Source organism: Brassica napus, chromosome A4 (genome assembly GCF_020379485.1).
Source record: "Brassica napus cultivar Da-Ae chromosome A4, Da-Ae, whole genome shotgun sequence".
Lineage (NCBI taxonomy): Eukaryota > Viridiplantae > Streptophyta > Magnoliopsida > Brassicales > Brassicaceae > Brassica > Brassica napus.
In genome coordinates this window covers 17,288,847-17,310,241 of record NC_063437.1, presented here as the reverse complement: position 1 = coordinate 17,310,241, position 21,395 = coordinate 17,288,847, and the positions used below count along the sequence as shown (strand labels likewise).

The 21,395-nt window shown below is 36.2% G+C and overlaps 5 protein-coding genes across 6 annotated transcripts; 1 reads left to right on the top strand and 4 right to left on the bottom strand.

Moving 5' to 3' along the window:
• Positions 1-4,501: 4,501 nt before the first annotated feature.
• On the bottom strand, positions 4,502-5,484 carry LOC106356518 (small ubiquitin-related modifier 5-like). Its single transcript, XM_013796259.3, has 3 exons — positions 5,270-5,484; positions 4,848-4,997; positions 4,502-4,748 (listed from the first exon to the last, which is right to left on the bottom strand). The coding sequence occupies exons 1-3, from the start codon at positions 5,366-5,368 to the stop codon at positions 4,692-4,694; spliced, it is 306 nt and encodes a 101-aa protein (XP_013651713.1). The 5' UTR covers positions 5,369-5,484; the 3' UTR covers positions 4,502-4,691.
• Positions 5,485-5,617: 133 nt separating this feature from the next.
• LOC106447102 (UV radiation resistance-associated gene protein-like) lies at positions 5,618-8,576 on the bottom strand. 2 transcript variants are annotated; one of them, XM_048778410.1, is made up of 6 exons: positions 8,139-8,576; positions 7,447-7,653; positions 7,003-7,183; positions 6,675-6,814; positions 6,277-6,504; positions 5,618-6,178 (listed from the first exon to the last, which is right to left on the bottom strand). In XM_048778410.1, the coding sequence occupies exons 1-6, from the start codon at positions 8,328-8,330 to the stop codon at positions 6,062-6,064; spliced, it is 1,065 nt and encodes a 354-aa protein (XP_048634367.1). In that variant the 5' UTR covers positions 8,331-8,576; the 3' UTR covers positions 5,618-6,061. The 2 variants fall into 2 exon arrangements, with proteins under 2 accessions (XP_048634367.1, XP_048634368.1); XM_048778411.1 differs by having other exon boundaries at positions 6,675-6,811.
• A 115-nt stretch (positions 8,577-8,691) lies between these two features.
• Positions 8,692-10,685, bottom strand: LOC106447101 (probable xyloglucan galactosyltransferase GT13). Its single transcript, XM_013888960.2, has one exon. It carries the CDS (start codon positions 10,583-10,585, stop codon positions 9,161-9,163), a length of 1,425 nt encoding a protein of 474 aa, XP_013744414.2. The 5' UTR covers positions 10,586-10,685; the 3' UTR covers positions 8,692-9,160.
• A 1,217-nt stretch (positions 10,686-11,902) lies between these two features.
• Positions 11,903-16,828, bottom strand: LOC106447099 (26S proteasome non-ATPase regulatory subunit 1 homolog A). Its single transcript, XM_013888959.2, has 13 exons — positions 16,568-16,828; positions 16,110-16,179; positions 15,846-15,951; positions 15,572-15,680; positions 15,327-15,495; positions 14,686-15,170; positions 14,441-14,576; positions 14,094-14,342; positions 13,781-14,001; positions 13,432-13,690; positions 13,092-13,324; positions 12,504-13,008; positions 11,903-12,426 (listed from the first exon to the last, which is right to left on the bottom strand). Exons 1-13 carry the CDS (start codon positions 16,711-16,713, stop codon positions 12,100-12,102), a joined length of 3,015 nt encoding a protein of 1,004 aa, XP_013744413.2. The 5' UTR covers positions 16,714-16,828; the 3' UTR covers positions 11,903-12,099.
• A 2,111-nt stretch (positions 16,829-18,939) lies between these two features.
• Positions 18,940-20,673, top strand: LOC106447098 (cytochrome b5). Its single transcript, XM_013888958.3, has 3 exons — positions 18,940-19,123; positions 20,029-20,095; positions 20,184-20,673. Exons 1-3 carry the CDS (start codon positions 19,037-19,039, stop codon positions 20,432-20,434), a joined length of 405 nt encoding a protein of 134 aa, XP_013744412.2. The 5' UTR covers positions 18,940-19,036; the 3' UTR covers positions 20,435-20,673.
• Positions 20,674-21,395: the final 722 nt, after the last annotated feature.

Here is a 21,395-nt window from a genome sequence, read left to right as displayed (position 1 = left end):
CATCAAAGTGTAAGTAGACCATTTCCACCTCTTCGTCTCCTTGGAATCCTTGTGGGATTCGGTTTCGCTCTCCTACTGCCATGATCATCTGCTTCGTTGATATGTTACGCCTCCTCGACTCGAGTATTGATCTCCATGTTTTGAGAGGGTTTTGAATTTGAGGATGGCTTTCTACGACATTCGAAGGAAGATCTCTTCCAGTATCTCGGGAACAAGGTACGTTGGATGGCTTCAAAGATTTTATGTTTTTTTCAAAAGTGGCAAAAGACTTTACCAGTAGAGCTAGGCAGCTAGCACCTCCGGGTTAGGTTATCGCATTTTAACATATAACTTAATAACTTATAAGTTTGTGTTAACATCATGATTCATGGATGTATCACTCGAATCTAAATATGTATAAATACAAGTTGTTAACAAATAGTAACATATAAAATACAGTTGTGTACGTAATTCCATATACATTTACTATGACTGATCGCTTTCATCAATAGTATATTTTCCCATAAATGTAATCTTAAGATAATCGAATTACAATTTGTTTTCATTTTTCTCATGGAATGATAAAACTAAAAATACAGGAATATTAAATACTCCCTCCGTTTCATAATAAATGTCATTTTGACATTTTTTTACACATTAAGAAAATGATTGAAATGCATTAAAGTTCTTATTAATTACACATATTCAACCTATAGTATTTGAGATAAATAAAATTATTTATAAAATCAATGCATTTATAATTAATTTTAAGCTGAAAGTTGCATTGAATTTCTAAAATGACTCTCTTTTTGTAACAAGAAAAAAATGACAAAATAACACTTAATATGAAACAGAGGTAGTGCGGTAAGAAAATTTGAATTTATATAAAAGAAGACATAACCCATCCCCCTCCCCCTCCTCCAGTAATCTCTTCGTTGATTTCTATCTTGGAGTATTCCATTAATCTTTAATAATTTCAAACTTTCGGATTCGTATATGGATTTGCCTGAGTTTTATTACAAAACTGAGGGTACTTGGGAGAGCATCCCCATGCATGATTCGCACGCATAGCATCATAGCTTATAACATTCTCCGAGCTATTTTCTTGGGATGAAACATCCTCCGTGCTTATCGCAATCCCCTCGAAAACTAGAATAATTGATAGAACGAGATACAAAACCGAGATCGTCTTCAACGTCGCCATGAATCTTTAAGAAGAAGAAGTGACCTAAATGGGTTTTCACTTAGTTTTGTTTATTCACTTGCTTCTTCTTTTTTGTAGATTTCGAAGTTTCTGTTGGTGCTTTATATAATGGTTGATTTTGTACGCTAAATAAAGTTAATAGTTTAAGAGGGTTCCTTAGTTACGTCATTTTAGCAAGAACTTAGTTTTACAATTATAGCTACTGTTTGTTAGTTTTAACAAAAAAAAAGATTATTGTTATTAGTTTAAATTAGGGCTGGGCAAATAAACCGAACCCGAAAATTCGAACCGAATCCGATCCGATAAAAATGAATCCGAACCGATCCGAACCCGATGTAAATACCGAATGGGTCTTGTTTTGTGGTATTTTGGGTTATGGGTATTATCCGAACCGAATCCGAATCTAAATGGATATCCGATAGAACCCGAAACATTCAAAACCTCGAAAAGATCTTGTACCAAACATGATCTCAATTCCTAATATGTATCCAAAATACATTAAGAAATATTGAACATCTAAAATACTTATCTATTACATGAAGGTTGGTGGTTTTATTACATGAAGGTTGATGGTTAAAGATGGCCGTTGAATCTTGAAGTATTTAGATTTAAATTTTGTTTTCGTTAAACAATATTTCTCATTTCATGAGAATTTGGTTTTCGTTTTATGCTTTTATTTATTTGGTTTTCTTTTTATCAGTAAATATGTTTACTTTTCGTTTGATTTTGAATGATCATGGTTGATGTTCCTTATTTTTGAATCGATTTTACTTAAGTTTTGGTTACAAAATAGGTACAAATCAGGTATTTTAAAACTGAAGAACCGATTTTACTCATGTTTTGGTTATAAAATAGGTAAAAATCAGGTACTTTTAAACCGAAAAACCGATTGGGACCCGAACCCGAAAGTATATTGGGTTGTATCGGTTCTTTGAAGATTCACTAACCCCGACCCGAACCCGATAGAACCCGAACCGGTCCCGAACCGAACTTTCATATAATCCGAATGGGACTGATTTTGATGAACCCGAAAAACCGAAACCCGATTGGATAAAACCGAAACCCGATTGGGACCCCGAATGCCCAGGCCTAGTTTAAATAGTGCATTCGTAAAGATATATGTGGACGTTAGATTCACAATAGGTCTTTCTGGTTATGAATACAGAACAGGATGTATCATGTATGGAAGTTTATTTGCTAAAATCACATGATAGTAAAATTATAAAGCTTCTGTTAATATCCAAATTTTCAACTCACTAGAATTAAGGGTTCCGATTGGTTGATGGTTAAATTTACTCACAAATTTAACATATTTTGACATCTCTACTGAAAGTAGACACTAGATATCTTTAAAATTTGGTGTCAGTCAATTCACAAAGTAATTATTCTTACTACACAAAAGAATGCATCTAATTTAAGTGAATTACTAGATTTTGACCCGCGCTTTCAAAGCGCGGGTTTATTTTTTTTATTTTTTTTCAATTGACAAATATTTAGTAAATGTCACATTTTCATATATTTGTGTTTTATTTTATAAAAGACTTAAAATTTTTATCTTTATTTATCGTATTTCATTTTAAATGACTATTTATGTTAAAAAAAATTACTTTATTTTTTTAATGAATTAAGTTGGTATAACTCTGATAAATTAATTTTATTATGGGGTAAATATTTTAATTAAAAAATTATATACTTTTAATAAAGATTTATACTTTTCAATAAAAAAATTCAATTATTTTTATGAATGCTTAAATTATATTAAGAAAAGAAAAAAATAATAATTAAGAATAGTTGAAAAAAAATTATTTGAACTTGGACTCAATGGCCCAAAGGAAAAAAAAAAGTGAGAATTGAATCTGATTTTTTAATAGGCCCAAATTGCCCAAGAGAGATTTGATTTGGGCTGGATCCAAAAATAATGACTCAATATAGATTTTTATTAATATTACTTAATTGCCCTTAATGAAACATGCAATGTTAGTGAAGGAAATATGCCCCTAAGGTAATTATGACAATAGGATCCTGCTTTAATAGTATAGATAACAAAAACAGCCGTTTGAGAGGATTTTGTTCAAGGAACATTAGAGAGAGAGTTTAAGAAAGAGAAAGCAGATCTGTTATCGGGTCCGGTGACTGGCGGCGCGTTAGCGCGCGTGCCGTCACCGGAGCCTTCCAGCCACCAGTAAAGCTGTTGATTTCAGCTTTGGTTTCGTCTCCTCTTCTAGCCGCCTTGCTTGAGCTCTGGAACAAGGCCGTCCATGGCGGTTCTGTCTCTGGCGCAAGGGCGCGGTCGGGGTGAGGAAAGCGCGGTGAGGTTTCTCGTTCGGTTATTTGGTTTTGTCTCCGGGAGGCGGAGGCTCCTTTAGCTCCATCGACGCCGGATCCTGTCCCCGCGAGGTAGAGGCTACCTTAGCTCTGACGTCGTCGGTCTAGATCCCGGGGGTGAAAGCGTTTCGTTGCTTTGCCTCGCCGCCTTTGGTCCCTAGGTTTCGTTTTAGGGTTTGTTCTCATCTTTCTTTTAGTTTTACGGTTCTGGTTTGTTTGGGTGGGTGGAGATCCCGTAGGAGGGTGTTCGAAGCTCGACCACGGTTAACTGTGTTGGGTTGCACGAAGCTTCTATCTCGGTGATGGGTTTGAACGGTGCCGGATGAGATCTCGAACTCGCGATTGACGCTCTCCGAGTTTAGTTTTCACCGGAGTGGAAGGCGTTTGCGGTGGTGATGTGTGGATTGAGTGGTTTCCGATTCTCTTCGGTGAATCGACGGTTGGTTTACCTGGTGATGTTCCGAAGGGGGGCGACGTCGGAGCCGTAGCGTTTGTCCGCACGGCGACGGGGCTTCTTTGGGTTGATCGGGTGTCGTAGGTGGGCCTTGGGCTCGGTTTGTGATTTGCGTTTTTTTGGACCGTTTACTTGGCCTTTTGTAATGTGTTAGTTGGGCTGTCAGCCCTTTTAACGAAAATTTCAATTGACGAAAAAAAAAAGAGAGGATTTTGTTCATTAGTAATATGTTTCTTCAACTCGTTTTTGTGTTCTACATTTTCACCAATTTAACCAGAAACTTGGTACACCGGTTAAAGAAATGTTGAAATTTCTCGAGTAGTAACAAAGATCATAGTTTGTGTAACTTATATATGTTTTCAAACAAAACTAATCACATAATCCACATGAATGTATTTGACCAAAAAAAAAAATCCACATGAATGTAAACGTAAGAAGTCAAAGTTAGAGCTGTACGATAAAGAGACAGAGATTTGTTCGGGTATCAATATTCCTGTTCTGAAAATTTAATTATTCAAACCACAACTACCGAGAGATAGAGAAAACTGACTGTTATTAATTTCCTCGACAATACGAACTAAAATCAACCGGACAACAACGTTTCAGATAATAAGATGCAACAGCAACTACAAACCAGAAATTACAAGTCTAATAATGAAATTGTTTAATAGTTTAAAAAGTCTTTTAAACTAAAAAAGGCCTAAAAATATCTTCCTTGTTCCGGCGAGATTAGCCACCACCTTGTTCGGTGACAAGATCAATGATATCTCCTTCTTCCATCATCAGCTGTGATAAACAATTATATTAATTAACCTTGAATCCGCAAAAATTACAAGGATTAAAAATGGGTAGGGGAGGGTGAAATTTTAAATTTAAAAAAGGAACCTGAGCAGGAGTTTGTCGTGGCTTGAGCTCTTTACGACCGAAGATGAATCTGACAGTGTCTTTCTCAAAGTTTCTCTTGGTGCAGCATGCATCCATCAGTTTCTTCATATGTGCATTATAACCAATCTTATAAACATCCTCTCTTCCATCCTTGTTTAAAACACATGTGAGAGTTTCAATTTAGTTCTTGTTATAAATAATAGAGTTTCTAAATAATATCAAGAATTTTTTAAAACAAAATGTTGTAACCACTATTCTTTTAACTTCAAAAAAGCATAGAAGGTGATATTCTTCTGTTTAAGGAAAGTTAGCCAGATCGAGCAGGAGCAAGAGCATAAGAGAAGTTTCTATTTAAGGAAAGAGAACACCGAACACTAAAATCTCAGGGCAGCTATCTTGAGAAGATGCAGAGAGAAAGAGACCTGTTGGGTCTTGACCTTGAGTGTAATCTTCCTTTGGGGAGTAAGAGATCGAGACTTTGATGCAGTAGAAGCAGAGATCGTCGTTGAGGAACTCACCATTGTTGTGTCAACACTAAAAGTGAACTAAAAGAGTGAACAAACCTTATCTCTGTACTCTAATTTAGAGGTTTCTTGGTTTTTAGAGAGAGAGAGCAGCGTAAAAAGAAAAGTGAGATGCTGAGGAAAGTTAAAGAGAGCTTTTGAGCATTAAAGGACGATCCTCGCACAAGTTTACTATTGGTCCACCATTCTCTCTTTTTTACTTTTCCCTTTTTACCCTTGGTCTTGTGTTTTGTTGTTGCCTTTGAGTCATCAACATCATGCATTGTTACACATCCCAACATTCAACAGTGCGTTGAAACTTGTACGAGTCACATGAAAAATGCTCATAAAAGTACAAATTCAAACATATTTCAAATGATACAAAAAGGGGGAAAAACAAAACAAAAATGAGATACATCTGTTAGAACTTATAAGAAACTAGACTAAGCTTTCGTTTATTCTCCACTTCAAGTCTTCAATAACATCACACCTAGAGAGAGGAGTCTCATCCTAAAGTGAATGTCCATGTCTAAACCTTCTCTAACGAATAAATAATCTGACCTTTTTTAACTTCCACAAAGTGTTGTCTTGAGAAGATGTAAGAGACACTGAATCTGTGTGAGATCTGAGAAGGAATGGATCCATCTACAAGAGGAGACTAACAGTGTTGAATATCCGATCATCATCCTTATTTTGTCGTCATCATCATCATCAAGAATATATATAATCTGGCGACTGGATGATCCTGATCAGCTCCTTGAGGTTAGCTAGAACCTGACGTGGTCCTAGACTACTTTCTCCAACAAAGTTCAAGAGTTGCTCGATGTTCTGTGATGTGATACTATGGTTAGTTGAAGGGAGAAGTAAATGAGCTTTCAAGAATAACCAAGAGGAACAAAAAACTACAGAACTTTCTTTTAACTAACCTTGTTTAATAAGAAGACAGCATAAGCAGCTCGAGTTGTATCTTGACCATCCAGAAACAGAGGGAACTCTACAAATTTAGCATTTTCGGAAAGTGTGGAAACTGGAGACATATCAGAGGCTGAAGGCTCAATGTAAGGCGCATAGTCCCGAATATATGTTTTGGAACCACCTAAGCGCAAAGGATAACGAATAGGCACTCCCAAGTAAGGAGCTAACAGAGAAACGGCCTGCAAAATCAAAGCAAGAAGCCTTTAGTACTTTCTATCAAGAACTTCAAAACCAAATAAGGTTCGTTTCTTAGAATGCACAACAAATATAAGGCCGCACACAGAAAAATTGAAGTATGAAGAAAGTTTTAATGCCTATATAGGTAGTGAGAAAAGAGAACGGAACATACATGAGCTACATATCCTAGGGCAGTTGCCGACTTCTGAACTTCTTTCTTGTCAGTGAAGAAGCTCATCTTTGTAAATGGGGCCATACTAAAAGGCAACCCCAGAATTCTCACGGATCCTTGACTCACAGGCTTAGTCCCTACTAAAGCCATAGACAAGATATAAACAAGTCAAGAAGGTTAGATGCTGCACTAAAAAAACTTCTTTTCAAACACTAACGACAACAAAAGGCGTGCACTGGAAGATGTAAAGGAGTTGGTCTCGTTCTCATCAAAATCTATCTTCTTACTTCTTATAGTAAGCTTTTAAGAGTGAAAATACACAACTGACCTAATCTACTGCCACCTGGAAATGATTCCAGTTCCTGGTCTTGCGAAGGTCCAGCCTCGATCTTCAAAGGGTAGATAAATGAAACTTGAGATACCATATACTGCTGCCTCTTCCTAAGCTTATTCGTTACAGTTTTTAGATGAGAATAACCACTCTCTCCTTCTAGTTGGCAGTTTGACTCCTGCAACAGAAAAAAGAAAGCTTAAATAAATCATCTACGATTCAACCATTCATCAGTTGATCAAAGCAAGGAGAACCTATATCAGAAAACCAGTTTGCTTTCTTGAGACAACTGTCATCAAATCATTTACTCATAATAGAACAACGAGACAGTTGAATGAAGAAAACTTAAGCTGAAAAACGAAAATAGACACACCACACACAAATAGCCAAACACCATAGTCCAATATGATGCATTTGCCTCTCTAAGAAAATGATTATTACCTGCAATTTGGTTTTAGCGATGGAAAGGGTTGTGCCGCCTACAAGCAAAGACCTAACCTCTGCACTGAGATCATCCTCTTTCTTTTTAACATCCTGCTCAGTAACTTTGCAAGTAACTGACGTCTTGTCAACCATCAATTTCTTTGCTTCCAGCCTCTGACGCATCTCTTCAAGCTCATTAGTACGTCTCAATGATTCAGCACTAACCTGCCCGAAATTTAGCCGCCCGCTAATCCGCGGGCTAATCAATTAAAGCTCATCGAGTAGACAACGTAAGAGATAATAAAAGCAAGATGCATCACAATAAAGCCTCGAACGCTAACCAATTAATGCATCAAAAACAATACGACTACACAACAAAAGACCATAGCTTCGGTGTAATAACCACACAACTGGTCCTCATTAAAATAGCTTTAAGACAATGCCACTAAATAAAGATTAATGCTTTCAGACCAGACAACATAAGGCCAGTAGCTCCGGTCCTCACAATAAACCTCTTACAGTGAAAGTCTCAAACGGTAACTAAGCAATGCATCGAAAACAATAACACTCAACAACAAAAAGGTCATAGCTTTGAATGAGTTTCTAGCTAAGATTCATCAACACTCCTTAATACAATGCCAAACACTGATGCTTTCAAATCAAAACCAGACAAGCTCAAAAAGGACAACACATGGGTAAGAGAAAGAAACCTGAATGAGAGACTCGAGTTTTGGCTGTAAGGTTAGCTTCTTCTCTGTGGCTAACTTCAGAGCAGAGGAAAGACTCCATAACCGAGTGAGCTCATTGTCGAATTCTTCCCACTCGATAACCTTCACATCTTCTTCTTCTCGATCGCCTCTTCTCAGCTTTGTCGAAGAGCTTGGCTCCGTTTCTCTTTCCATCAACAATTGTCTCGGAAGCTACGCAACGGAATCAAGTCTTCGAATTTCATCACCACGATGGATCGGATTAGAATAATCACAAATCCCTAATTACACTGATCGGAATCGGATGAGAGAACTGAATCAATCGGCGATGATTGGTTCAATTTACGAAGGCAAAACGAATGAGAGATCAAATTATGCAGGCTGAAGAAGCTTCTCAGGCTTGATTCGTTCTCTGAATTTTTCTTTTCAGTTTTCGCAGATTTTTTTTTTTTTGAAGTTAGGCGAGAGAGAGAGAGAGAGAGAGAGAGAGAGAGAGAATCTACCGGGTCGGATCTTTACGGGCGGGTATTTGGTAAAGACCAGTTACGGACCGTTGGATCCACGATTTAACTGAAAAGCATGATTCTTCTTTTAACCAAAAGTTGTTTGTGCCAAACCAATACTTTTCCTACCGGTTATTTCGATTTCGAGCGGTTATCGTGTTCTTATTGTCTAATCAAATTTGGAAATCTCAATCATGCAACTCAGGAAGTGGAAAGAGTCATGTTGCAACTATCTATCTTAATTTAGAATTCCATTTAGAGCAAATTTACAATTCGATTTAGATCATTTCTAATGTATATCTCTATATTTTTTTAAAAAATAAAGATCTCTATTAAAAAATAACAATATAATTATTATTATATGTAATAAATAAGAAAATTTTGAAAAAGAAGAAAGAGAGATTTTATCACTCTTGTGAACCATTTATGTATATTAATTGTAAGGAAATTATATTATTCTTTTGAATGAAGATTTTTATTTTAGTAGCAAAAGGCATTTAAAAAATATATATTATGAACCATTTATGTCATTGCTAGATTTTGGTCATTATCTTGATTCTTGAATAATGATGACACTCTCTCAAGAACCCTACTCACCGCAATTTCAAACGCATCTTCAATCTTCTCCGGTCCAAGAGCCCCCGGTTTAGCATAGATAATCTTCGGTATGATCTTCTCAACCTCATTCCTCATACTCAAAATCTCTTCTTCACTAATCATACTCAATATCTTCTCAATACTAACCTTACCATCTCTCACATCTTCTTCCGAAATGTAAACCGAATATTTGGTATGATCAACCGGGAAATGCCACTTGTACTGAACCGAATCGAGGCTAAAGAAAACCGGTATACAACCGGCTAAAACCGAATCAAACGTTGATCTCCTTGTAGGTGTATCTCCTGATGGTTGTAAACAGAAAATTGAATCTTGAAACACTTCCACTACCTTAACCGGGTTACCACAATCTTTACTTGGTGTGTCACAGTTAAGAAACATGCATCTTTCTTGTGATGCAAGGCACTGTTTTATAACCTCTCCTCTTATAGATTCGTCCATCTCCGGCCTTGGAGCTCCAACGAATGAGAACAAGTATCGTCTCTGAACCGTTCGCACTTGCATTTGCCATGTCTCAACCTCGGTTCTGGTCTTTGGATGGAAGTAAGTTGGATAAGGAACCGCAAACTCGTTGCTACAAGAATTTGTCTCGATAGATAACATAGTCATGTTCTCAAATTCAGGCAAGCGCATCAGATTGTTCCCCCAGTCTGAATCTAGATCAGACACCCTTCTGAAATCCCGACCAACCCGTCCCGTGACAAAGAAGTGATCTTGTCCATACATTTTCTTCCACTCAGGTCTCTCCCTAAGCCATTGAGCTAGATCTTCACCGAGTTCATCTCTAAGCTTCACGTTGTATACCCAAAAGCGTCTCACGTCGAATCCAGCGTAGAACGGGACGAAGACCGCAGAAGAAAGGGAGGAATCGTTGGTCAAACACTCATAGTGTCTCATCTTCTCTCTGAAGATAACCTCAAGCATGAACTGATTGGTTGAGTGCCAAGAACCAGTCTCGGTGGTTAATACTCTAGTTGTGTGGTTATGATCATCCTCCAAGATCGGTGGACCGAAGCCAGAGTTAACCAGGTACTTACACTTATTGCGTAACCCGGCATATGATTCACAACTCTCGATCAGATCATCATTGAATCTACTGGGGAGATTGTGGATATAGACATATCTTCCAGTGCAAGTATCTGTTTCTCCTTGTTTAATCTTTAGAGTGAGATTTAGGGTTTCTTGGTCGGAAGGAAAGAGATAGGTTACGGTTTGATTGATGTGAGGGACAAAGATTACACAGAACACAAGTGTTGGTAAGATGTATATCAAAAGATTTGGAGATTGTTTCCTCACAACCTTTCTCTTTCTTGAATTGAATTTCTTCATTATCTTACTTGATGATGGAGAAACAAAAGTCTATTTCGTGAAATAAGATACAAACGTTGAGTTGTTGTAGAGAAAAATAAAAAGAATGTTCTTCCACTTGGTGGACATATGAATCTTTAATTTGTTTTCTCTGTGCATCAACTAGTTTTAAATAGAAGGGATACAACTTAGATAAGTTAATTTTATGAATAACGAATGGGGAAAAGATCAATTAATATGGTTTCATATGCTTTTTTTTTTTTTGCATTACACCACATGTATGATGTGTCAGAATATAAAATGACATGGTCCACTGGTCCTAATATTTTAGAGAATTTTATATAGATATGGTTAGTGATATTATCTAATGAAACACGTCAAGCTTATATTGATACAATCATTCCAAACTCAAATGTTTTAATATCTTTGACAAATAAAATAATACCAATAAAGAAAGACCTAAACACTAGATAACTAACACATTAAAACATAATTATTATTATTGGTGACATTATCAATATTTAGAATGAAATGACTTATTCCATCAATTCTAAAATATTTTTTACCATTTAATTTAAATGGAATGAAATAGTCATTCCATCAATTCCATAAACAAATAGACAAAATAAATTTGATGAAGAATGAATATATTCCATCTTTTACTATATTATATTTATGTTATTTCATTAATTTATGAATGCCAGTTCTTACACACATTTACCGGTTATTTACTAGAGAAAGTGATGGTCCCAGATATAGCTTCAAGAGTTAAACGTAAAAGACGCAATGTTTTGTTGGTAGGATTGACATACCTTTTTGTCTTTTTTTTATTTGTTTAAATAGAAAACGTAAACAACCTAGATGGAGTCATAACTCCCACTAACATGAAAATGGAAAAGTGGAAGAGTTGGTTCCTCAACACAAGGAGATCAAGTCTCTTCTTATCAACAATAAACAAGAAATTAGACAATAGCTCAAATAATTAATAATTCAAATACTTCCGGTTAGGAATCTTCCTCCGGTTCAATGTGCGTCGGTTTGGTTCAATGATAGCTTCTTCTTCTTCTTCCTGCACTTCTTCTTCTCCTGCCACTGTACTCGTATCAGAAAGAGAAACAATTCAAAGAAAGAACAAAATAATTTCTTGATGGAAAAACATTACAAAAATCAAGAAACTTTGGAGTTATTTATCATTTTGTTAGCGGTTTATTTTTTTATAAAATATATAGTTATATAATTGATTTATATTACTACATGAATTAAACGCTTTAAGAAGAGACTGTTCCAATAATATTCAGTTAACAGTGTTGTAGAAGTTAGATATTTGACTGAGCCATATGAAAACAAAATGACACAAAAACTTAAGTTCAAAATATCATTACACGAAACGACCACAAGATAGCAGTTGAACTTGATTCCAATTTCAAATGACAAGAAGTACCAAAAGTTCAAAGATTCTGCGTCTCTTTCCTCAGCGTTTGCATTTCAAACAAGAACCAACAACAAATTCCCACTAATTTTAAGAGAAACTAAAATCAGGTAGCGTATTCGAAGGCCTGTGGAGGTTGTGGCTCATCATCTACAGCCATAGCCGAGGCTGTAGTTCCTTGTGTAGCCGCAGCTGCAGGAGAAGCTGTTGAAGTTGGTGCATCGGTGAGAGAGAGAACCTCTGGCTCGTGTTCACGCAAGTCCTTGAGAAGAACAAAACCCGATGGAGCTAGCTTCACTGGTACGTATCTGCTGTCTTCAAGTAACTTTATGTATTTCTCTTGAGCCGGGACTACTCTAGCTGGGTTTACTAGAATCTCAAACGCTGCCTCTGGCTCCACAGCTTTCTTCTCCACCGTTGCTGTGCTATCAACCTGACAGTAAAATTTGATTGTAAGAAAAGAAGTAACCAGATCAGGCAATCAATCACAATAAGAGCCTAGAACATTACCTGCATAGAGTCTCCTTCCTTATCTTTTCCGGATCCACTCTCACTGACAGGCTTTTCAGCACCAGATGCTTTTTCAGCATTAGCTTTCTGCTCTGCATCTTTCTTAGCCCTAGCTTTGGCTTTAACCGAGGTCGAGAGAACAGCAGTTGGAAGTTTGGCAGCTGTATTGGCTGTAGGCACTGTGGTGGGCTTTGGGTACTCAAACAAAGACGGTTTTGCATGTGACATGAACTCAAACTTTGGGACCTTAAGGTCGTAGTTCAATCCGATGAAAGCCGTTGGTGAGAAGGCCAAGCTAATGAAGTAGATCAGAGGGTACCAGTACCAAAACTGGCTGAAGACAGCGAGGCCAATAACAGCAGTGACTTTGTCATGTTTGGTCTTAGAGAGTAATCTTATAGTAACGTTCCTACCACCTGCATCGAGGATACCAGAGGCCAGAATCGCTCCCATCTTGCTCATTGTGTCTTCGTGCTTGTCGAGTATGATCTTCTCAAGTTGGCGCCTACAAAAACATATACAAAAACTCAAGTCTACGAATAATATTCTCTACCTCCCGATGATGAAGAGAAATGGATATGTACTAACCTGAATTTTCCAACACGAGAATCGCTTGCTTCGCTGATTTGGACCATCACCATGGCCATTGCAATCAAAGCACCTTGACGAACAAAGTCAACCACATCTGATGTAAGCGGCTCCAACAAGGATATTGCTTCGCTGAGGCCAGTGCCTGCACATGAAATACCGACTGCAAGTGCCGCTCCGTAGCGAACATGTGGGTTGTACGACTCAGAAAGTAAAGATACAATACGGGGAGTCTACAGTAAAGACAAAAAAAAAGACAATCAGTGAAATCCATTAAAGAGGATAAGCAAACACTAAAGAAACAGAAGTTAATGGTAACAATGGAGCAGCTGAAACTGACCTGCTCTGGATCAGAGTACAAGACAAATCCAAGTGCCAGAACGGCAGTCCTTCTAACATCATCACTAACATCAGATACAGCAAAGTGAAGCAACTGGCGGATTGCCTTGTTGTTTGCTGTTCCACTGTAAGCCAATGCCAGTGCGTACATGCCACCGTAACGGATGATAGGATCTTGATCTCTCGTCATCTGCTCAATCAAAGTGTCGGCTCCTTCTTCCCTGCCGTATACCGTAAGAGCTATGCCTAGAGCCAATCCCCTAAAAGAAGCATACCACAATGCTGATTAGTGAAATGCTAAATCAAGATATGTTGGACCCTCATCACCAAAAAAGGCCCTTTAACATTACCTTATAATCTTCTCGTGCTGTGTCTCATGAGCATAAGCGAGCATCTCACTTGCCTTTTCAGTCGCAGTTCCAACCAACAACAAACCCATGCTGATGCCAGCAGCTTCACCAGCAACCGCGCTGTCAGTATAGAGCACGCTTTTGACATCATCATATATCTCTTCATCAGCTGTCCCAAGTGCTGACAACCCAAGACCTAAGCAAGCTCCATGTTGAATGACCTGCATCCACATTGCGCAATACATACTCTCTAAGCAAAGAGACTGACAGAGAACTGAGAGTGACTATATCAAGTAAGATATCAAATAATCACCTCAACATTGGTACTGCGTAAGCTGTCACGAAGAAACTGTTTGATGCCCTCCCCATGGTTTGCATGAATGAGGCCGAGGGCGTACAAAGCTCCTCCTTCCGAATAAGGACTTCCACCACCACCTGCTCCTCCCTGAGGCAGGTATGGAGCCATCAATGACCTACCCTGTTGAAGGTGACCTCTGTGAATAACACCTAATCCCGCCGTAGCACTAAACTTAGCCCAATTGGTGGCCCTGCTTAGCCAATCCTGTCAATTAAGAGATGAATAAAAATGAGAAGAGAGTTAAAAACACTAAACCCACACAATCAACCTCGAACAATATTATAGTGGGAGTCAAAATTTACCAAATTCTCTCTGAGAAAAGTGTCCACTGTAGTTCCAGCATGCATGATGGCGTTAGCATATATTGTAGCACTGTGGCAAACACTGTTCCGCATCTCAACAGACTGTTTGATTGTCTTCAGTATCAGCAGGTCCGACCTACAGGAAGACAATATATCAACGAAGCAAATGATTACTTCCTGAGATAAACGACTTTACAAGAAAAAATATCTCGTGTTAAGACATTCAAACTTCAACAGTAACTTACTTGTTGTGGCTGTAAAGAAACTGAAGAGTCAGCTGAATAGATGTCTCCCCGGATAAAATTCCCTTAATCTTGGTTAGCCTTTCAGCATATGTAGCGTCAACTGGATCGGTCTCGTGCACAATGGTTGGAGCTGGGGCTGGAGTTGGAGTTGGAGCTGGAGCTCCATCCGCCATCTGAACATCCCCCGAGGGATTCTCAGCTGGAGCATCAGTAATTTCAACGGTCTGAACTGTTTCTACAATGCGTGTTTTGGGAGCAGGGAGGCGGTCCCTAACACTCAAGAGAAAGGCCTGGTGCTCGTTCTCTACAAGATCAAATGCAATTTGCAACGCTAATAAAGCATCGTCCTTGCTCTCTGAGCGAAGAAGCTTCTCCAATATGCTTGCAACACCTTGTGGTTCATCCAAAAACATGAGGCATTGACAAATGCTCAGATAATCAGGAGAAGGCAGCTGCTGGTAGACTTTAACAAGTAAAGTAAGCACCTGAAAGAATAGACGAGGATGTCATCACCTTTCTATACGAGTAAACTAAAACACGCTAGACAAAAATAAGCATGAGAGCGGAACCACACTGTTCTACTCTATCAATAGTATCAGAACACCTACTTTCTGAGTCTGAAACCATTAGTCTTATCTTACCTCATGTCTATACTCTCTGCGGTTAACAAAGGAATGAGAAACATTGATGCAATATGCTAAAGTCCCCTGAACATTATCGCTCTTTACGATAGCTTCCTCCAACTTATCCAATCTCCGGCATTCTATCGCAATGCCCATGGCCTGTTGATACTTCCCATCAGTGATGCATCTGCAGAAGAAAAAAATACGTAAGAATTACTGAGGCATTAAGATGATCAGAGAAATAGATGTGTAGGCATACATACTTTTCAAGCATTCTTTCAACAATGGCCTCAAGCCTGGGATCAATGTCCACCATATCATTTGACTCGACTGCCTTTGATCTGAGACTGGCATATTCATCTATAGCTTTGGCTGAAAACATAACAGAAGCATTGAGTGAGCAACATTCATCCAACTTTGATATGTTCTTGTCTTACATACATATTGCAGTCAACAGTACCCTAGCTAGAGACTATACTAAGAGAACCACAAAGAAAAAGAGTAAGCACAGAAAAAAAAAAGCTTCTCAATCCTCACCTAGAAGCGTATGAACATAATCAGTATCTTCAGAAACATCAAACTGGGGTCCGGCTCCAAGGGCATAGGACAACGAATCATTAAGCTCGCCCAAGTAGTAGAAAACCTGAGATAAGACTCAATCATCAGCAAGAGAAAATTACCGAGGGGAAAAACAGCCATCATGCGTTCAGTGAAACAATTACAAATCCTTCCACTGACATTTATATGGCAAATATCATCTGTAACCAGACACCACTTAAGTAAACAAACGCCAGATCGTACCTTAGACACCAACAAAGCAGCCAGCTGTCTTTGATGCATATCGAACTCTTCATCTTCATATAAACTCTCACTGCACACAGAAACTCCCATTAGTCAAGCGGTGTAAAAAAAATCACAGTAGAGATCTAACAACTAATAGTCTCAAAAATAACTACTCCCTCTGCCAGCACAGACTCTACAACTATACCACTAGCAAACAAGTTAGAACTCAATTACACAATAATCACTACAGAACCTTGCTAAAGCTAATCAGATCAAATAAAAACACAATCTTTACCTTAACCTAACCATTTAATCTTCCTAAATTTGAGCTTAATAAACCCAAATCAAGAAGACCCATTCACAAATCGAGCTCAACTAACCCAAATCCACAACCTTTCTCTCCAATTCTCCAGAAACCAAAACCAGATCAAGTGGGAAATTAAAAAAACCCTAATTCTCAAATCAAGAAAAGTTACATGATTGGGACGCTAGTGGAGATCTCGGGCCAGAACCGATCGACCAAGTTGTTGAGATGCGAGAGCGCATGATGCTTCAACGAAGGCTGAGGCTCGTTGAGCATTGCCAGTAACCCTCCCGCTGAACTAACCATAACAGCCGCCATTGATGAAGAAACACTAATCCAAATCGAAAAACCCTAAAAAGAACGCGAACAAGAAAGGACTCGTCTTGAATCTCAGCTGGATCCGAAGTGTTTGAGTTGGAGAAAGAGAAAAGGGACTTAATCGAATATTTTCGACTTACCCAACAAGTCAGATAATTAAGAAACTTTCCCGAAAGTTTAAGTTAATTACACTTTTGGTCATTTATACTTTTAAATTTATGTTGTAGGTCCTTTATATTTTTATATTTACGAAATACGTCTAATACTTTTTCTAAATTGATTGGTCTGTCCAAGTTTAATTTTAGATTAATTTGCCAAATTGCACGTCATTTCACCTACCGATCTTGAATTGAAGACGGCGAAAGTGGAGCACAACCGCAACATTTGCACTTCCCACCTACCCCACCTACCGAACCGGGAATAGCAACTGTACCAAACCAATGAACCAATCGGTTCAACATTGGTGTTTAGTTAAACACCTATATGTCAATCGTAACAATTAAACTAGGCCTACTTAACTGAACATATATAATTAGAAAGGAAAAATATTTTTAAAGGCTTTTCTTTAAAATATAAAAACTCTAAAATCAAATAAATTTTACTTTAATGTATGAACTTGAAATAACATTTCTCTATTTTTTATTTATAATATTGAAAATATTACAAAGTAACAATTTTTATTTTAAAACAAAAATACATGTAATTTATAGAAAATAACATCTAAAATAATCTTATATATTAAAACAGAAGTCACAACCTTGATTCATGTGTGATTTTTTTAAAAATGGACCTAATGGACCTATTCATAGAAATTCATACTATATTTTAATTCAGACTAATAATAAATATAATTTTTAAAATATTTTAATCATAGTATCTTTTGATATCTTTTCATTTTAAATATAAATATATTTATTTTAAAATTCTAACAAATCTGTTTAAAAAGATTTTTACAAGATCTTCATTTTTGAAATTATATTTAAATATTTTCACTAATTTCAAAATTAGTTTAAAATATTATTATACATTAATATATTCAGTTATATAAAATGAAAAAAAAAATCTATAATATTTTAGGTATTATATAATCATAATCAATCATATTAAATTAAAATTATTATATTCAAAAATATAATAAAATTGTATTAAATTTATATATTTATATATTTTATTTTCGTAATTATAAAATATTTATGTTCAAAAATAAAATCTAATATGTTGGTAAGATGGATTAACATTATCAAACTATATAATACATGTATAAAAATTAACATGTATTTCTTTAAAGTTAATAATATAAAATCTTTGTAACTACTTTAATCATAATATATTTTCATTTTAAATATAATATATATTTATATATTATATTTTAAAAATTCTAATAAATCTGTGTAATATTTAAACAATAACTTAATGTATTTTAAGTTATCGTTTAGAAATAAAAATAATTAAATTATATCAATCTACTTTTATAGTCATGATCATGTTAAAATATAATTATTATACTAAAATAAATATGATAAAATTAAATTCAATTGATAAATTTATAAATTTTATTTTCATAAATATAAACTATTTATTTAAAATATAATATGATGATAGAACGACTTAAAATTAACAAACTATATAATACATGTCTAAAAATTAACATATCTTACACTTTTATATATACAATAATAAATTATCTAAAATGAATAAGCATAAAAATATTGGTAAAAAGAAATCCAGTTTTGAAATACGGGTCAGAATTTAGCATAAATTAAATACAAAATATTTTTTAAATATATTTTCTCATGAATCCTCTATATTAATTTGCTTAATAACTAAATGCAAATACAATAAGATAAATATATAATAAGAAGTGGCAAATACATAAGGTTTAAACAATTAATTAATTATAACATGTAAATTATAAAATTATTGTATTTGAAATAGTTATATAAATATTTAAGTATATGATTAACATTAAAAATATATACCACTTATGTTCTAAAACAATAATTTATGTATAAAAAAGTAAAAACAAACACCCGTGCGGTTGCACGGGTAAAAATCTAGTTTTTAGATTCAAATATAAAAATGTACTGGAGAGATGCTATTTAGTGACACAGTATTTGTATTTTGAGGACAAATTCACAATTTTATTTAACTAGACCGGTTTCGATTCTCTTACAAACCGAACCAAACTAAACCAGATGTCTTAAATGTTCCCATCTCTCAACAACTCTTTCCTCTCGGTTTCTTTCATATAAAGTTTGTAGCTTTAAATCTTCAGTGTCAGGTTTTGGTGGGGATTATTATTGTTAGTGAAGAAGCAAAAACAATGGGGGAGGAAGCGAAGATCTTCACTCTTTCAGAAGTTTCAGAGCACAATCACGCTCATGACTGTTGGATTGTCATCAATGCAAAGGTTTCTTTCTCATTTCTCCTTATTCTCAGCTCTTATTAAACTTAGGATCTCATGCTTGAAAGTTGAAACCTCCTTTTTGAGTGGCCTTCGTGATGATTGCATGAGATTACGCTTTTAAAAGATGTTATTTTTTACTTCATTGGATCAAATCTTTAGATGAGTAAAGTGGTAAAAGTTGTAATCATCAAACTTATGCTTAGGATTCAGCTCTTTTGATCTATTTATCTGATTTTGAACTGAAGATGGACAAATGTGGAAGTAGCTCTTCTTACATCTCTGTTTGGAGTGATTAGCTGTCACGTGGCTATGAGTAATTGGTCCTGAAGATGGATCATTTTGGCTATGTGATTAACTTGTAGTCTCCTTTCATATTGACAAATTGTTTCCTGTTTATTTCATTGATTGGCTTGAAGTGCTTAGATCATCTGCTTCAGTCACATCTACAAGAAAATTAGAAACATTAAACATTTTGGTGTGTTGTTCTCTTATTTTTGCCACTTGGGTTATTTTTTCTTTTTGGGAGTTTACTTGGGGGCAAGAAGCTTGTTGCTATGTACATGATTCATGAACAAATCCTTTATCAAGTTCAGAACACCTCAGATCTCTCTCTAAGCATAGATTCAAGTGGAGTATTTTGTTTGGAGTGTTGCTCTGTTTGTTCATTCTAGTTTGTATGCATCCAGACACATAGCCAAGCAGTTTTAATCTTGTTTCATCAAAAAGGAGCAAGAACCTTATGAACTTTCTTCTCTGTTTCTCCATAGTCTCTTGCATCATAAGTATGGCAATGTTCTTGTATGTCTTCTCGTGTTTTAAACTTCTTGTTTTAAAAAGAAATCTTCAACTTTTAGCTGGCTTCACTTCCTTTTCTCATATCGTAGTTCAAACGTTTGCAAACATCGCAGGTGTACAATGTAACCAAGTTCCTTGAAGACCATCCAGGTGGAGATGAAGTCCTCTTGTCTTCAACAGGTCTTTATAATAAAAACACAACTATCAAAATCACTTAGTGTTGATTAAATACATATCATTTTGATCTTGATTCTTCTCCTCTATAAAGGTAAGGATGCAACGGATGATTTTGAGGACGTGGGGCATAGCGAGAGCGCGAGAGAGATGATGGAACAATACTACGTTGGAGAGATTGATCCCACAACAATCCCAAAGAAAACCAAATACACACCTCCTAAACAGCCTCACTATAACCAAGACAAGACCTCTGAGTTCATTATCAAGATCCTCCAGTTCCTCGTACCCATTGCCATTCTCGGTTTGGCAGTTGGGATTCGTATCTACACCAAGTCAGGATAGTCTTCTTTTTACTGACCACCGTATCTACCTATATATAGAGAGTTAGAGATTTAAGTCTTTTGAGAAGACAAATCTCGAAGTCTCTCCCTTTGTTCCTGTCTCTCTGTTCTCATATGTTGTTGTATGAACGTGTTTTGCATTTGTTCCGTACGTGTTGTGTTGAAGTTGCATTTAAACAAGCAGTCTTGCAGAAATGCAGCTTATATTAATCTAAATATAATTCATAGTGTGAAAGCAAAGTTTTATGACTTTTGAGTGATAAATTTTGAAGATTATAACACTTTCTTATCTCGCAATGTCAAAAGGAGATACTAACCAAGAAGCTCTCTAGCTGCAGTATGGAGTTTTTGGCAGATACTTCATAGAGTGTGGAAGTTAGTGACTTGAGCTCACAACCGCAGACACAAAGTTTGATTCTTGTTAAACTTGGACAGCAATAAATTTTATTTAAAAAGACATCTAGTTTGGTTTCTGCAGTAGGTTGGTTTGGTTTCTGCGGTAGGTTTGGCGACGGTTTCAACGACGTCGTGTCGAGACACTAATCAATGCAATCACAAAAAAGAGGTTTGTGACGATGTTTAGATGATAGATCAAACAAAAGACGATCACAATGATGATGTGTAGTGGGCACGAACGTACATATTACGATAAAAAAAATAGTGGGCACAACTCAGTAAGTGGAAAGTACAATGGACACAACACCAGAGTGATAGAAATAGAGAATCTTTCTAGAACTTTTGATTTTAGTGAGAAAAGAGACAAAAACAAAGACCACTATGAGAACTATTCATATCCATAACGAACAGCTTCTCTGTCTCTCTATTATCAGTAAATAAAATTGGCATATATATATTTGCATGTTTCTTACCTGTCACTGTGATGTTATATGTGTGAAGAACACAACACATGGACCATAATGATGATGATGAAGATAAGAACAAGAACTCAAGATGGAAGTAAG

Excerpts from the sequence above, each read along its gene's own strand:
- LOC106356518 (XM_013796259.3), bottom strand. The coding sequence starts at position 5,368 with ATGGTGAGTTCCTCAACGACGATCTCTGCTTCTACTGCATCAAAGTCT. Across the intron at positions 4,998-5,269 it reads TCAAGGTCAAGACCCAACAG|GATGGAAGAGAGGATGTTTA; the intron begins GTCTCTTTCTCT and ends GTTTTAAACAAG. Across the intron at positions 4,749-4,847 it reads CACGACAAACTCCTGCTCAG|CTGATGATGGAAGAAGGAGA; the intron begins GTTCCTTTTTTA and ends TGTTTATCACAG.
- LOC106447102 (XM_048778410.1), bottom strand. The coding sequence starts at position 8,330 with ATGGAAAGAGAAACGGAGCCAAGCTCTTCGACAAAGCTGAGAAGAGGC. Across the intron at positions 7,654-8,138 it reads AACTCGAGTCTCTCATTCAG|GTTAGTGCTGAATCATTGAG; the intron begins GTTTCTTTCTCT and ends AATTTCGGGCAG. Across the intron at positions 6,179-6,276 it reads CTGTCTTCTTATTAAACAAG|AACATCGAGCAACTCTTGAA; the intron begins GTTAGTTAAAAG and ends ATCACATCACAG.
- LOC106447101 (XM_013888960.2), bottom strand. The coding sequence starts at position 10,585 with ATGAAGAAATTCAATTCAAGAAAGAGAAAGGTTGTGAGGAAACAATCT.
- LOC106447099 (XM_013888959.2), bottom strand. The coding sequence starts at position 16,713 with ATGGCGGCTGTTATGGTTAGTTCAGCGGGAGGGTTACTGGCAATGCTC. Across the intron at positions 15,171-15,326 it reads GCAGAGAGTATAGACATGAG|GTGCTTACTTTACTTGTTAA; the intron begins GTAAGATAAGAC and ends CTATTCTTTCAG. Across the intron at positions 12,427-12,503 it reads AGGAAGGAGACTCTATGCAG|GTTGATAGCACAGCAACGGT; the intron begins GTAATGTTCTAG and ends TTTTACTGTCAG.
- LOC106447098 (XM_013888958.3), top strand. The coding sequence starts at position 19,037 with ATGGGGGAGGAAGCGAAGATCTTCACTCTTTCAGAAGTTTCAGAGCAC. Across the intron at positions 19,124-20,028 it reads GGATTGTCATCAATGCAAAG|GTGTACAATGTAACCAAGTT; the intron begins GTTTCTTTCTCA and ends CAAACATCGCAG. Across the intron at positions 20,096-20,183 it reads AGTCCTCTTGTCTTCAACAG|GTAAGGATGCAACGGATGAT; the intron begins GTCTTTATAATA and ends TCCTCTATAAAG.